The following is a 14,807-nucleotide window of genomic DNA, read 5'->3' as shown; positions in this document are numbered from 1 at the left end:
TCTTACAGCACAGATTGACTTTAACAGTGCAGCACACCAGATGCTGGAAGAACTCAGTGGGTCTGGCAGCATCATTACCTGCTCCAGTGTTCCCCACCCCCACCCCACCCCACCCCCCCCCCCCACACACACACACACACACACACACACACACACACACACACCCCTGCACACCTATCCACATTCCTGTACCTGAACTTGGCTGCACATTGCTCCATAATTCTCATCCCCACCCTTGCCACTCTAGCAGTACTCTGACCCATATTATATAAACAGTACTTGTAGCTGCACATCTGGCCCATGTTCCCAGACACTGGTTGTCTACTCTGGCTGCAGACCTTGTCACATTTCTCTCTGGACATTTTCTGTATCAGGCCAATGGAAACCCCAAAGTGGAGCTACAGTGCATTCGATTGTAAATTTGCATCATCTGGGATTTTGAAAAATTCAATTCCACTCAGAAATCTAAATCTGCAATTTTTTAAAATCAAACTCCACTTTGATCTATGAAGATTCTTCTTTCTTTCGCTTGGCTTCGCGGACGAAGATTTATGGAGGGGTATGTCCACGTCTGCTGCAGGCTCGTTGGTGACTGACAAGTCCGATGCGGGACAGGCAGGCACGGTTGCAGCAGTTGCAAGGGAAAATTGGTGGGTTGGGGTTGGGTGTTGGGTTTTTCCTCCTTTGTCTTTTGTCAGTGAGGTGGGCTCTGCGGTCTTCTTCAAAGGAGGGTGCTGCCTGCCGATCTGTGAGGTGCCAAGATGCACGATTGGAGGTGATATCAGTCCACTGGCGGTGGTCAATGTGGCAGGCATCAAGAGATTTCTTTAAGCAGTCTTTATACCTCTTCTTTGGTGCACCTCTGTCTCGGTGGTCAGTGGTGTGGAAAAACACCAATCACAGACCATGGCAGAATAACCTTCTTCAGTGGCCCAAACAATGTTTGTACCAAAAATGCAGAATCAATATTAACAATTTTCAGTGTGTGCAAACAATTTAACAAAGTTTTTCTCAATGTATTTGGGATCAGTTATAATTTCTATCAGAATCTGCCCTTAATATATTCATATTATTTGAAAATGTACGGAATATTATTTGATACTTGCTTCTTATGCACTTTAACTGCAATATTTTGGTTTTACGCAGGATGACAAAGCAGAACAGGATAATCCACAAAAGAATGGAGAGAGAGGCAAACACAGAAGAGCTCTGGCATTGGATGAGGATGAAGAAGATCTGAATATGAAAGCCACAAAGAAGGCTCACCAAGAACAGGTAGACCCCAACTGTTCTTATCTGCTTATTGCTGAACATTGGCAAGTTTTTTGTTCAAAAATACCTTTATGGTTTTAGGTTGTTTATTGTGTAAACTGGCCATGTTTGCAGTGGGAAAGGAGAAGAGAAAGGTACTGAGCCACATCAATGTAATGGATGAAAAATTGTGATTGATTTCTGATTCATTTAAAAGCTTTACTTCTGTCAAGTACTTGGACACAAAGAGGAAAATTTGATTCCAATAACCATTTTTTCCAAAAGTAATTAGAACTTTATTAATCATGTGACAAATAAGATGATACAATTATAAGCTAATGCATTTATTATTTTGGATATATTCTGCTGCAATGAAATTTAAAATGAAACTAAACATTTTCAGGTTGCATATATGTTTATTTTCAAAACATTTCAAGTTGTTGTATTTAGTTACCACAGCCATAACCTTTAAATTCCATTCAGGCAGATTTCCCTTGAATAATTTCTGTTGGCTCGATGGGTATTCTTTCTTTCTTTCATCATTGAGACATTTTTTAATCTTGTCACTAACTTCAAGTAAGATTTGTAATGATAGTGATCATGTTTGCATTGCTACTAGCAATGTCTTAAAGATCATAGTTCCTGTTTGATCATACTTGGCTGCCAGCAGGGGTCTCACACAGACGGAGAGACTGCTGTATGAGAGATCTGTAATTGAGGTTTGCAAGCCTCATGGTGGCTGTTTACAACAACTTTAAAGTAAAGAACCTTTTCCTTCATCCATGTGTTGTCTAAGAACTCACACATACAAGATGAAACATGGTGTCAGAAGTGGAATGAAGGAAATACTTTAAAAATAAAAATCTAAAGTTAGCAACTGATCAGTGAAAGTAGCTCTCCACAAATTAGCAAGAAAAAGAGAAGCTAACGAAGTGAAAAATGGAAGGATTACCCTCACCACCGAAACTTCAGTTGAAAGGTAATGTGGCTGAAAATTGGAACAGATTTAAACTGCATTTTTGGATTGTATTTAACGGCAGTCAGAGCTGACGGGAAAAGTGATCAAATGAAAGTGTCAGTTTTCTTATATGTCATGAGTGATGAAGCCCTGGAGGGATATAATAACTTCACATTTGCTGCTGAAGGAGACAAAATGAAATTTGGAAAAAAATATTGGAATAGTTTGAGGCATTCTGCAGCCCTAAATGTAATGTGATGTTTGAGAGGCACAGATTTTTCACATGTAGAAAATGTAAGAAAGTATTGATCAGTATGTGACTGAATTGAGAAACAGAAGCAAAACATGTGAATTTGGTAGACTGGCCAACTCGGTGATAAAAGACAGACTTATGTATAGTATTCTAAGGGAAAGACTGCTAAGAGAGCAAAATCTATCCTGGAAAAAGTCATAGCACTCTGTATGGCTATAGAAACTGTAAAAACGCAGGCAAAAGAGCTGTTCAATGTAACTAGCTGCAATGTAGATGCAATGAACAAGAACAGGCATAAACTGTTTAACAAAAAGTGTGTCAAAGTGGAAAGAGAAATGTGGTCAGTGAACAAAAATGAAAGGGACAAACGAAAGCCATGTCATCGATGCGGTACACAACACCTACCAAAAAAGTGTCCAGCAAATGGTAAAGCATGTTATATATGCAACAAAAGTAACTATCATGCCTGTTGCTGTATGAACCAAGTGCAACAAAGCAAGGTTTATGCAGTAGATGAAAGGGAGATAGAGGAATTCTATGTAGATGCTGTGACTGAAAACTAGAAAGAAAACGGAGACTGGATGTTGAGATTAAAAGTGAATGACATATACATTTCAGTTAAATTGGATACTGAAGCACAAATTAATGTAATATCAGAGATTGATTTTAAGAAGATTAGACTGAGACCAAAGTTGTATGGAACAAAAGTGAAGGTGACAGGATATTCAGTGATATACCAGTGCAAGGAGAATGCATGATCAAAGTGAAACACAAGGACAAAGAGCATATGCTAACATTCATCGTGGTACAAAAGGATGTACAGGCCATACTAGGTTTAACAGCCTGTGAAAAACTAAACCTGGTAAAAAGAGTCTTCGTTGTAGAAAGCAAAGGAGAGACAGTCTAAGATGAACTCGTGAAAGAGTACAATGACCTATTTCAGGGTCTAGGCTGCCTTTCAGGAGAACATATGATCAGAGTAGATAAACCTGTGCAACTGATAATACATCCATGCAGAGAAGTTCCATTTGCATTTCAAAAGTGACTAAAAGCAGAGTTGGACAGGATGGAAAGCCTGAATATGGTTCAGAAGATAGATGAGTCAACAGAGTGTGTGAGTTCACTCGTCGCTGTGGACAAAGAGAATGGAAAGCTTAGAATTTGCCTGGATCCAAGAGATCTAAATAGCGCAATAAAGAGAGAACATTTTAAGCTTCCGATGTGTGAATTAGTCATGTCACAGTTTGCAAATGCAAAGTTTTTCAGCAAGCATCGTCAGGATTTTGGCTGTTAAAAATTGGATGAAGCAAGTTCAAGACTGTGTGCATATTCAATAGTCCATTTGGCAGATACAGATTCCTAAGATTACCATTCGGAATTGCCTCTGCTCCTGAAGTGTATCACAAAACTATCCATCTGGTCTATGAGCACCTGGATGGAGTTGATACTTCAGTGGATGACATCATAATATGGGGAACCACGAGAATGGAACATGATGAGAAACTAAGGAAAGTCCTTGAAGCCACAAGGAAAGCAAACCTGAACCTGAATAGAGAGAAATGCCAGCTCAGGTTGACAGAACTAACATTTGTAGGAGATATTATTGACAGTGAGGGCATCAGACCTGATCCCAAAAAGGTGTGCACCATTGGGAACATGCCAAGGCCAAAATGCAAAAAGGACATAGAGGTTTAATGAAATGGTCAACTATGTGGGTGAATTCATATCCAACCTCTGCGAAAAGATGGCTCCATTGAGAAGACGAACAGAAAAGAACATTGAATGGGAGTGGGATCATGACCATGAAAAGTCATGGAGGGAACTAAAGAAATTGCTTGCAGAGGAACCAGTTCTGAAGTTTTACAACCCAGTGAGACCCATCAAGATATCATCAGATGCATCAAATAGTGGGCTCGGTGCATGATGACTGGCAACCCTTTGCATATGCATCATACCCAATGACAGATGCGAAGATGAGATACACTCAATTGAAATGGATCTGCTCAGCATCACATATGCCTGTGAAAGATTTCATTAGTGTGTGTCAGGACAAGCAATCAGTGTAGAGACTGACCATAAGCTCTTGATTGTATTGTTCCAAAAGCCATTAAATGAATGTCCACTTAAAATACAAAGAATGATGATTAGGCTGCAACGCTATACACCGAATGTGGCATACACTCCAGGTAAGCTAATGTACACAGCAGATACGTTATCTGGAGCTGTTGACACGAGAGAGCCCGCAAACACCAAAATGAATGAAGACGTGAATGCCTTTGTGGACATGATCACAAGTGCACTGCTCATATCAGATCCAAAAATGAAGCTCATAAAGTCAAAGACAAACAAAGATGAAACACTGAGACATCTGAGAAGAAACATCTTGGATGGATGGCCCAACATGAAGCAGGACTGCTCACTTGACGTTGCAGAGTATTGGAACTGCAGGACTGAACTATCAGAGGTTGAAGACATCATCTAAAAGGAAATAAAATCCTTATCCCAAAGAATCTGAGAAAAGAGATGCTGAAAAGGATCCATGGAGGACATATCAGAATCAAAAGGTGTAAGAAAAGAGCATGACAGGTGATGTTCTGACCAAGAATCAACAATGATATAACAAATGAAGTGTCAAACTGTACAATATGTAAACAAGCAATCCTGCAGAACAACTAAAGCCACACCCAGCACCATACAGACCTTACCAGAAGGTAGGTGCTGACCTCTTCATATGTCAAGGGAAGGACTATCTTGTAGTCACAGACTATTACTCCCTGTATCCAGAGGTGTGCCGACTGAACACCACCACTGCAGATGCTGTAATAACAGCTATGAAAGCCATATTCTCTAGACATGGCATGGCAAGCGAGGTCTTCACAGACAATGGACCCCAGTTTTGCAATTCAAAGTTCCAACATTTTGCCAAAGAGTGGGACTTTGTACACACCACGTCAAGTCCTCATTTTCCACAGTCCAATGGTCTAGTGGAAAAATCAGTACAGATAGTGAAGAGACTGATGTATAAGGCAAAAGACAGTTGAATGGACTTCTACCAGAGCATGCTAGTATACCGCACAATGCCTCTTGAGTGTGGTATGTCACTAGTGGGATGTAGGCTAAGATCAAACCTACTCATTCAGGAGAACCTCCTAAAAATTAAAAAAAAAGGGGAGAAAGTAAGAAAGTTCAATGAACAACAGAAAGAAAATCAAAAGTATTAATTTGACAGAGGAATAAAAAAACTTACCGGGACTCTACACTGGTGACCAAGTTAGGCTAAAAGACAAAACAAACTTATGGATTCAGAAGGAAACTGTCCTTAGTGAAGTCCAACCAAGATCATACATCATTCAGACAGATGAAGGAGCTGTTCTGCTGTTCAAGACCTCCATATGGTACCAGCCACAGTAGATGGAAAGAAGGATACTGATGAACAACCTGAATACACATCTGAGAAGACATCATCTGAGGCAACAACTCAGATTCAAGGACAATCAATCAGGAGATCGTCAAGGCATGTGAATCCTCTTAAGAGACTCATTGAGCAAATTTAAAGACTCCTGTTACAGAATGAAGTAGTACTATCTTGTTTGTTCTTCGGGTTTTAGTGTATGTAAATGTGAACATACAAAACAAGTTTAAAAAATGTTAACAATATTGATAATATTGAAAATTTAAATTTCTGGTATTAAAGTTAAAATTGCAAAGTTATACAAAGAAAACATGTTAGTTAAAAGTAAGCTACTTTTGTTTTAAGAAAGGGAGATGTAATGATAATGATCATGTTTGCATTGCAACTAGCAATGTCTAAAGGATCAAAGTTCCTGTTTGATTATACTTGGTTGCCAGCAGGGGGCTCACACAGACAGAGAGACTGCTGTGTGAGTGATCTTTAATGTAGGTTTGCATGGTAGCTGCTTACAACAACTTTAAAATAAATAACTTTTTCTTCATCCATGTGTTGTCTAAGAACTCACACATACGAATACAAGATGAAACAAGATTCAGTCATAAATATTCTGCTTCTAAACAATGAATGTTTCACAATTGTTCCTCAAGTATTTATACAATTAATGCATAGGGTTAACATTGTGCCTAATGGCTTAACATTTCCATTTTAAAAATTAAACTTTTAGAAACCATAGGTCAAATCCATAACACTAAATGTGCAAATATTGTTCATAACCCTGTATGTATTTGTCTCAAGATGGTCTTTATCCCTTCCACCCAAGCTAAGTTTAAGCAGCTTAATGTTGTTTGCTTTTTAAATTCTAATGTTCTAATGTCAAATTGTTTGATGTTGTTGTTCATTTCATCTAACAATATTTGCATTATATATAAATGCATATGAATTTATCAGGAATAGAGAGTAAAAATATTGCAATTAACTTGTTTGCTGATGCTTGATTCTACAAGTTCTAAATTGGAAAGAATAATATAGCATTCACATTTGAAGATCTGTTATAACTTCTTTTAAAAGCTATTAATGCTTCAACTGGGAACTTTTGAAAATTTTCATTGGTCCACTGTACAAGAAGACATAAAAATAAATCCAAATATCCCCAAAATAGTCAGAGTTCTTTTACTAATAATATGGAATCCATCAGATATACAAAGAACAGTTTGAAAGCACAGATTGTACATAGTGACCATATCTTAAATAATTAAATAGCATCCAGCATGCACATTCATTTCTTGGGGCAGTAGAATGGCAATGTAACATGACACAGAAAACTGAATTCAAAATAACTTCAAAATAAAATAAATTGATTCTAATAATCTTGAAAATCTTTGAGGGAACTCATTTTAATTACACATTTCAAGTGTGTTAAATATCTTGCCTTGAAAATAATCACCTGTTGCCACCATTCCTGAAGTACAGTGCTCCATTTTCCTTGGCCCATGACTAAAATTAACTCTGTCAATCAGACAACGCAGAACCTGGCCCTTCATCTCATGAACCTTCAAGCATCTATCTATCCTAATAAAAACACACAAAATGCTGGAGGAACTCAGCCAGTCTTTTCAGCTTCTATTGCCGACGTTTCAGGCATGAGCCCTTCTTCAGGCTTATTCATTGAAGAAGGGCTCAGGCCCAAAATGTTGGCAATATATTTTTGTCTCCTGTAGACAGTGAAAAGACTGGCTGAATTCTTCCAGGATTTCAGTGTGTTTTTACTACAATCACAGCATCTGCAGACTTTCGTGTCTAATCCCACTAACTAGCACTTGTTCCACAGTCTACTATGTCTCAACAATTCAAGATTCAATTTATTGTCATGTACACAAGATTCACATAAAGCTCTCCTTTGCTTCTGCTTCAAAGGCAAGTGAAGAGTTGCCATATAATCTATATGGCCCTGTTATTAAGAAAAGCAAAAAAGAGCCTCTCCGAGGACATTAAATGGCCATAGATCTTGCCAACGACTCCTACGTAAAGAGTGCAAGCTAGAGGCTGGACTGCAGAGACTTTGAACACAGGAGGAAATGGAGTTGACCAAGGAACAGAGATATATGATGGAGAGCAATAAAGTGGTCTTTAAAAATTGGACTCATTTTTATAATTGATAGTGTGAATATTGAAGACTTTCTGCATGTCCACCTTAAAGAAGTAAGCAAAAAAAATTCCAGAGTTTTATATGAGGGAAAACATTAAGGGAGAATAGGAGGTTAATGAATTCAGAAAGAAAAAGTGTTAAATAAGTTTAAATAGAATAAAATCAATGAGAATGAGAAATTGCTTGCCATGTGCAGTCAACTGGGATTCACTAGTAGGGTGTTGTGCTGATGGCTGGCTCCGCCCCGTCTGCTCACATATAACCCTGGTTTCCCGCCTAAACCCAGAACCCTTCTGAAGACTACTGTGAAACCTTACCCATAGTTAGAAGCTAATAAAAGCGAATGTTCTCCCTTCAGTCGTGAGAGCTTTTATTCATGCTACAATTTTATTAGCTTATTCCCTAAACGATGGAAGTGCTACTCAAGCCATTTATGCTCCTGATCGACCCTCTGTCCCCCGATGCAGCTGAGGAGTTCATGTACTGGCTAGACTGCTTCCAGGCCTACCTGAACACAACCAGAGAAGTCTTCCACACTGAAGAACTCAGGAGGTCTGCACTCATTTCGAGGGTAGGAACAAAAGGGTATGCAGTCATCAGGGACTGCACTACATATGACGCTGCCATCAAGGCATTGAAGGCTAGGTACCAGAAGTCTCAAAACGAGGTCCTAGCTAGGCACCAACTCACTCTACATCACCAGCGGCCAAGGGAGACCATCGATGACTACCTGTTGGATCTGTGAGCGCTTACCAAGAAGTGCAGGTATAAAGTGGCTACAGGCCGCGTTCGTTAGGGAAAACAGATCCGGGACACTCCAGTCGTGGGGGTCTGCTGGGGGTACATGAGGCAGTGACTGCTCAAGTCGGGGGGAAAAAACACCTGGCTAGCCAAGTTCAACTGGCCAAATTGTTGGAACATGCCAAGCTTGAGAATGATGACTTTGATGCCAGCGAGCACACTCACCCAGGAGACTCCTTCCAAGCGTCGGCTTCTCCCGCTACCCCTGCCCTAATGGCTGCCACTTCCCGTGCTAGGGAGTGCTTTTTCTGTGGCAAGAGCCAGCATCCCCGATCTCATTATCCAGCAAAAGACTCAGTATTCCAGCTGTGGCAAGAAAGGGCATTGGGCGAGGGGAAGCACGGGAAAGTCCACAACCTGTACCGCTCCTGGATCCTATTCCAGTCCAAAGCAATGTGTGCTGAATTCACCTGAACTCACCTGAATGCTTGCTGCACTGCACGCTGACGGAGGGTGGCAGTGAGGAAATGGCGCGAAAAAGCTCGGTGGTCATTTTGCTGCAACTCAAATTCAAACTCAGCACCATCATCTTCGGAGGAAGGAGGGCAGCCATCTTGCCACATCACGCCATCTTACCCACGCACGGCAACCAAGATGGTGGGGCCACTCGAGTGAAGAGCATGGAGTCTCCAGGGACCTAGCCTTGATGGTCCTAGATCAAGACAGACCTCAGCAGCTCAGTAACTCCATAGTGGCTGTGAAGATAAACGAACATTCCACTAAATGTCTAATCAACACAGGCTCTAAGGAAAGTTTCATAGACCCACAGAATGGGCAAAAATACAACCTAAAGATGTATCCTTCCAATTATTGCATATTCCTTGCATCTCATTCACATTCTATGCGTGTTCAACGACATTGTATAGTACATCTGTCATTTGAAAGGGGGGAATTCTGTAAATTTTTCTTGTATATACTCAATGAATTGTGTGCTCCGGTGTTGTTGGGTCTGGACTTTCTGTCTTACCTTAAAAGTGTGACCTTGGAGTATTCTGGTCCCCTACCCCCTATAATAGTTCAGAACAGAAGGCCGTTAAAATTAGACTTCACATGCAGCCTCTCCACACTGAATATTGACCCCCCCCCCCCTCTTCCCGAATCTGTCCTCAGACTGCAAACCTATTGCTACCAAGAACAGGAGGTACAGCACAGCAGACCAAGATTTTATAAATTCTGAGACACAACGTCTGCTCGACAAAGGTATCATCGAACCTAGCACCAGCCCATGGAGAGTGCAAGTGGTAGTGGTAAAAGGGGAAAACAAGTCCAGACTAGTAATTGACTATAGCCAAACTGTTAATCTGTACACACTCCTGGACACATACCCCCTCCATCGAATTTCAGACTTAGTGAATGATATTGCACAGTATCGGGTCTATTCAACCATTGATCTGAAAGCTGCCAATCCATTCCGAAGACCATCCATATGTGGCATTTGAGGCTAATGGTCATCTCTATCAATTCCGGAGGGTCCCTTTCAGTATTACTAACAGGGTTTCTATCTTCCAGAGGCAGATGGACAGAATGGTGGACAAATATGAGTTGAAAGCTCCTTTCTCCACCTCGATAATGTTACCATCTGTGGCCACGCCTTGGAAGACCATGGCGCCAACCTCCAGAGTTTTCTCCATGCAGTGAAAGCCTTGAACCTCGCTTATAAATCTGGCAAGTGTGTGTTCAGGACTAAACATCTGGCTATCCTTAGCTACGTGATGGAGAATGACATAATTGGCCTAGATAACAAAAGGATGTTCCCCCTGTTAGAGTTTCCCATTCCCAGGACCACAAAGGCTTTGAGGAGATGCCTGAGGTTTTTCTCATATTATGCCCACTGGATCCCTCAATAAGCTGATGAGGTTCACCCTCTCTTAAAAGCCACTAATTTCTCCCTCTCGGCTGAAGCCTACACGGCTTTTAACTACCTTCAGAACCACATTGTGAAAGCCGCCATGCACACAGTGGACGAGAATCGAGAATGTACCTTTCCATGTGGAAATTGACACTTCGGACTGAGCCCTGGGCGCTACCCTCAACCAGGCGAGCCAGCCGATTGCCTTTTTTTCTCAGGCATTACAAGCCCATGAGAACCGGAACCTCTCTGTGAAAAATGAGGCTCAAACCATTGTAGAAGTTGTGAGGCACTGGAGACACTACCTGGCTGGTAGAAGATTTACACTCCTCACTGACCAGTGCCCTGTCACATTCATGTTTAATAATGTCAAGAGGGGAAAAATCAAGAATGACAAGATTGCTAGGTGGAGGATCGAACTCTCCACCTACAATTATGACATTGCCTATCAGCTCTTAATGACCCTCCAGATGCCTTATCCAGAGGAAGCTGTGCCTCAGCACACACCGGCCAACTGCGGACTCTGCATAATGAGCTCTGCCATCCAGAGCTCACCCACAAGGCTCATTTTGTCAAGGCACACAACCTGCTTTACTCCATGGAAGATGTCAGAGAAATGACCAGGTCTGCACTGAATGCAAGCCACACTTCTACCGCCCTGCGAAGATGCTCCTGATCAAGTCATCCAGGCCCTTCGAACAGCTCAGTGTCAATTTTAAGGGACCTCTCCCCTCCACAAACCGGAACACCTTCTTCCTCTCTATCATTGATGAGTACTCCCACTTCCCATTCGCCATTCTATGTCCAGACAGATCCATTTCATCAGTCATAAAGGCCCGAGACTCCATTTTCGCCCTGTTCGAGTATCCCGGCGATATTCATAGCAACTGGGACCTCTCCTTTATGAGTGATGAGCTACATCAATACCTGCTGGCAAGCGGCATCGCATCCAGAAAGACTACTAGCTACAACCCCCGAGGGAACGGGCTGGTTTTTTTTAAAAATATATTTATTTTTCACACTATGAACCATATTGACCAAAATACACATAAACCTTTCCCTCTTGAATGTACAGTGTCATTTTCTCCCGTTTTTCCCCCCCTCCCCTCCCTCCTTCCCACCCCCCTCCCCACCCACTAAACGTTCAACATATACAATACATTAAACCCATAAAACAATGTCATCACACAATGAAAATAAACAAGAAAATTGTGTCATCTACTTTTAAACACTGGGTCAGTTCATTTCGTCTTCTTCTCATTCTGTCATTTTAGGTGGTGGAGGTTCACGGTAGTACCTCTCTGTTGTGTTCTGTGTACGGTTCCCAAATTTGTTTGAATACTGTGATGTTATTTCTTAAATTATATGTTATTAATTTCTATGTACCATTGCTGTATTCTCAGGCTATCTTCTGATTTCCAGGTTGACATTATAAATCTTTTTTGTGCTTCATCCAAATTGAGGCCAAGTTCTTTACTTCTTATATTACTTAGAAGAAAGATCTTTGGATTTTTTGATATGTTATTTTTTTGTGATTTTATTTAATACCTGATTTAGATCTTCCCAAAACTTTTCCACTTTCTCACATGCCCAAATTGCATGTACTGTTGTTCCCGTTTCCTTCTTACAGCGAAAACATCTATCATCTATCTGATACTGTTGAGTTCCATTTATTTAACTTTTGGGGCATGGCGTATAGCCTGTGTAACCAATTATATTGTATCATGCGTAACCTCGTGTTTATTGTATTTCTCATAATTCCGGAACATAGCTTTTCCCATGTTTCATTCTTCCAATCTGAGGCGCCTGCAAGCTCACACCAAGACACAAGAGCAACTTGTCCATGAACTACTCTTTGCAGACGATGCCGCTTTAGTTGCCCATTCAGAGCCAGCTCTTCAGCGCATGACATCCTGTTTTGCGGAAACTGCCAAAATGTTTGGCCTGGAAGTCAGCCTGAAGAAAACTGAGGTCCTCCATCAGCCAGCTCCCCATCATGACTACCAGCCCCCCCACATCTCCATTGGGCACACAAAACTCAAAACGGTCAACCAGTTTACCTATCTCGGCTGCACCATTTCATCGGATGCAAGGATCGACAACGAGATAGACAACAGACTCGCCAAGGCAAATAGCGCCTTTGGAAGACTACACAAAAGAGTCTGGAAAAACAACCAACTGAAAAACCTCACAAAGATTAGCGTATACAGAGCCGTTGTCATACCCACACTCCTATTTGGCTCCGAATCATGGGTCCTCTACTGGCATCACCTACGGCTCCTAGAATGCTTCGACCAGCGTTGTCTCCGCTCCATCCTCAACATTCATTAGAGCGACTTCATCACCAACATTGAAGTACTTGAGATGGCAGAGGCCGACAGCATCAAATCCACGCTGCTGAAGATCCAACTGCGCTGGGTTGGTCACGTCTCCAGAATGGAGGACCATCGCCTTCCCAAGATCGTGTTATATGGCGAGCTCTCCACTGGCCACCGAGACAGAGGTGCACCAAAGAAGAGGTACAAGGACTGCCTAAAGAAATCTGGTGCCTGCCACATTGACCACCGCCAGTGGACTGATATCGCCTCAAACCGTGCATCTTGGCGCCTCACAGTTCGGCGGGCAGCAACCTCCTTTGAAGAAGACCTCAGAGCCCACCTCACTGACAAAAGTCAAAGGAGGAAAACCCAACACCCAACCCCAACCAACCAATTTTCCCTTGCAACTGCTGCAACCGTGTCTGCCTGTCCCACATCAGACTTGTCAGCCACAAACGAGCCTGCATTTGACGTGGACATTACCCCTCCATAAATCTTCGTCCACGAAGCCAAGCCAAAGTAAAGTAAGATCTTGTTCCCATTTTTGTTTGGGTTTACAGCTTATTTCATCATTCTCTTTCTCTTGCAGATTGATGTACATGTTTGTTATAATTCTTTTAATTATCATTGTGTCTGTTAATCACATATTCAAAACTGCTTCCTTCTGGTAGCCTCAGCCTGCTTCCCAATTTGTCCTTCAAGTAGGTTTTCAGTTGGTGGTATGCAAACATTGTACCGTGAGTTATACCATATTTGTCCTTCATTTGTTCAAAAGATAATAATTTATTTCCTGAAAAACAATTTTCTATTCTTTTGATCCCTTTTCTCTCCCATTCTCTAAAGGAAAGGTTATCTATTGTGAAAGGGATTCGTTGATTTTGCGTCAATATTATTTTTGGTAGTTGATCATTTGTTTTTTTCCTTTCTGTGTGAATCTTCTTCCAAATGTTGAGCAGATGATGCAGTACTGGTGAATTCCTATGTTGAATCAGCTTTTCATCCCACTTATATAGTATATGTTCAGGTATCTTCTTCCCTATTTTATCTAGCTCTAATGTGGTCCAATCTGGTTTTTCCCTTGTTTGATAAAAATCTGATAGGTATCTTAATTGTGCTCCTCTGTAATAATTCTTAAAGTTTGGTAGCTGTAAGCCCCCTTGTTTGTACCATTCTGTTAATTTATCTAGCGCTATCCTCGGTTTCCCCCCCTTTCCATAAGAATTTCCTTATTATTTTCTTTAGCTCCTTGAAGAATTTCTCTGTTAGGTGAATTGGTAACAATTGAAATAGGTATTGTATCCTTGGGAAGATATTCATTTTAATGCAATTTACCCTTCCTATCAGTGTTAGTGGTAAATTTTTCCAATGTTCTAAGTCATCTTGTAATTTCTTCATTAATGGCTGATAATTTAATTTGTATAGATGGCCTAGATTATTATCTAGTTGAATACCTAGGTATTGGATTCCTTGTGTTTGCCATTTAAGTGGTGTTTCTTTCTTAAACTTTGTGTAATCTGCATTATTCATTGGCATTGCTTCACTTTTATTTGCATTGATCTTGTACCCCGATACTTCTCCATATTCCTTCAATTTCTTATATAATTTTATTAATAATTCTGGTTCTGTTAAGTATACTATGACGTCATCTGCAAATAGACTGATTTTATATTCCTTCTCTTCTATTTTTATCCCTCTTATTTTATTTTCTGTTCTTATCATTTCTGCCAAGGGTTCTATAGCTAACGCAAACAGTGAGGGAGATAGTGAACATCCCTGCCGAGTTGACCTGCCTAATTTAAATTGGTTTGATATATATCCA

At 40.9% G+C, this 14,807-nt stretch overlaps 1 protein-coding gene across 10 annotated transcripts in view; it reads left to right on the top strand.

Annotated features, from left to right (window-relative positions):
• The window catches only part of LOC138760671 (uncharacterized), a 202,480-nt gene that overhangs the window by 41,429 nt on the left and 146,244 nt on the right, over positions 1-14,807 (top strand). For all 10 annotated transcript variants that reach the window (XM_069931584.1, XM_069931582.1, XM_069931580.1 and 7 more), the window contains one exon: positions 1,147-1,275. In XM_069931584.1, the coding sequence (XP_069787685.1) occupies positions 1,147-1,275 (129 nt within the window). The remainder of the gene's footprint in view (positions 1-1,146; positions 1,276-14,807) is intronic.

This window comes from Narcine bancroftii, chromosome 4, assembly GCF_036971445.1.
Source record: "Narcine bancroftii isolate sNarBan1 chromosome 4, sNarBan1.hap1, whole genome shotgun sequence".
In the NCBI taxonomy this organism is placed as follows: domain Eukaryota; kingdom Metazoa; phylum Chordata; class Chondrichthyes; order Torpediniformes; family Narcinidae; genus Narcine; species Narcine bancroftii.
The sequence above is the reverse complement of the archived record's forward strand: the minus strand, read 5'-3'. Positions and strand labels throughout refer to the sequence as shown.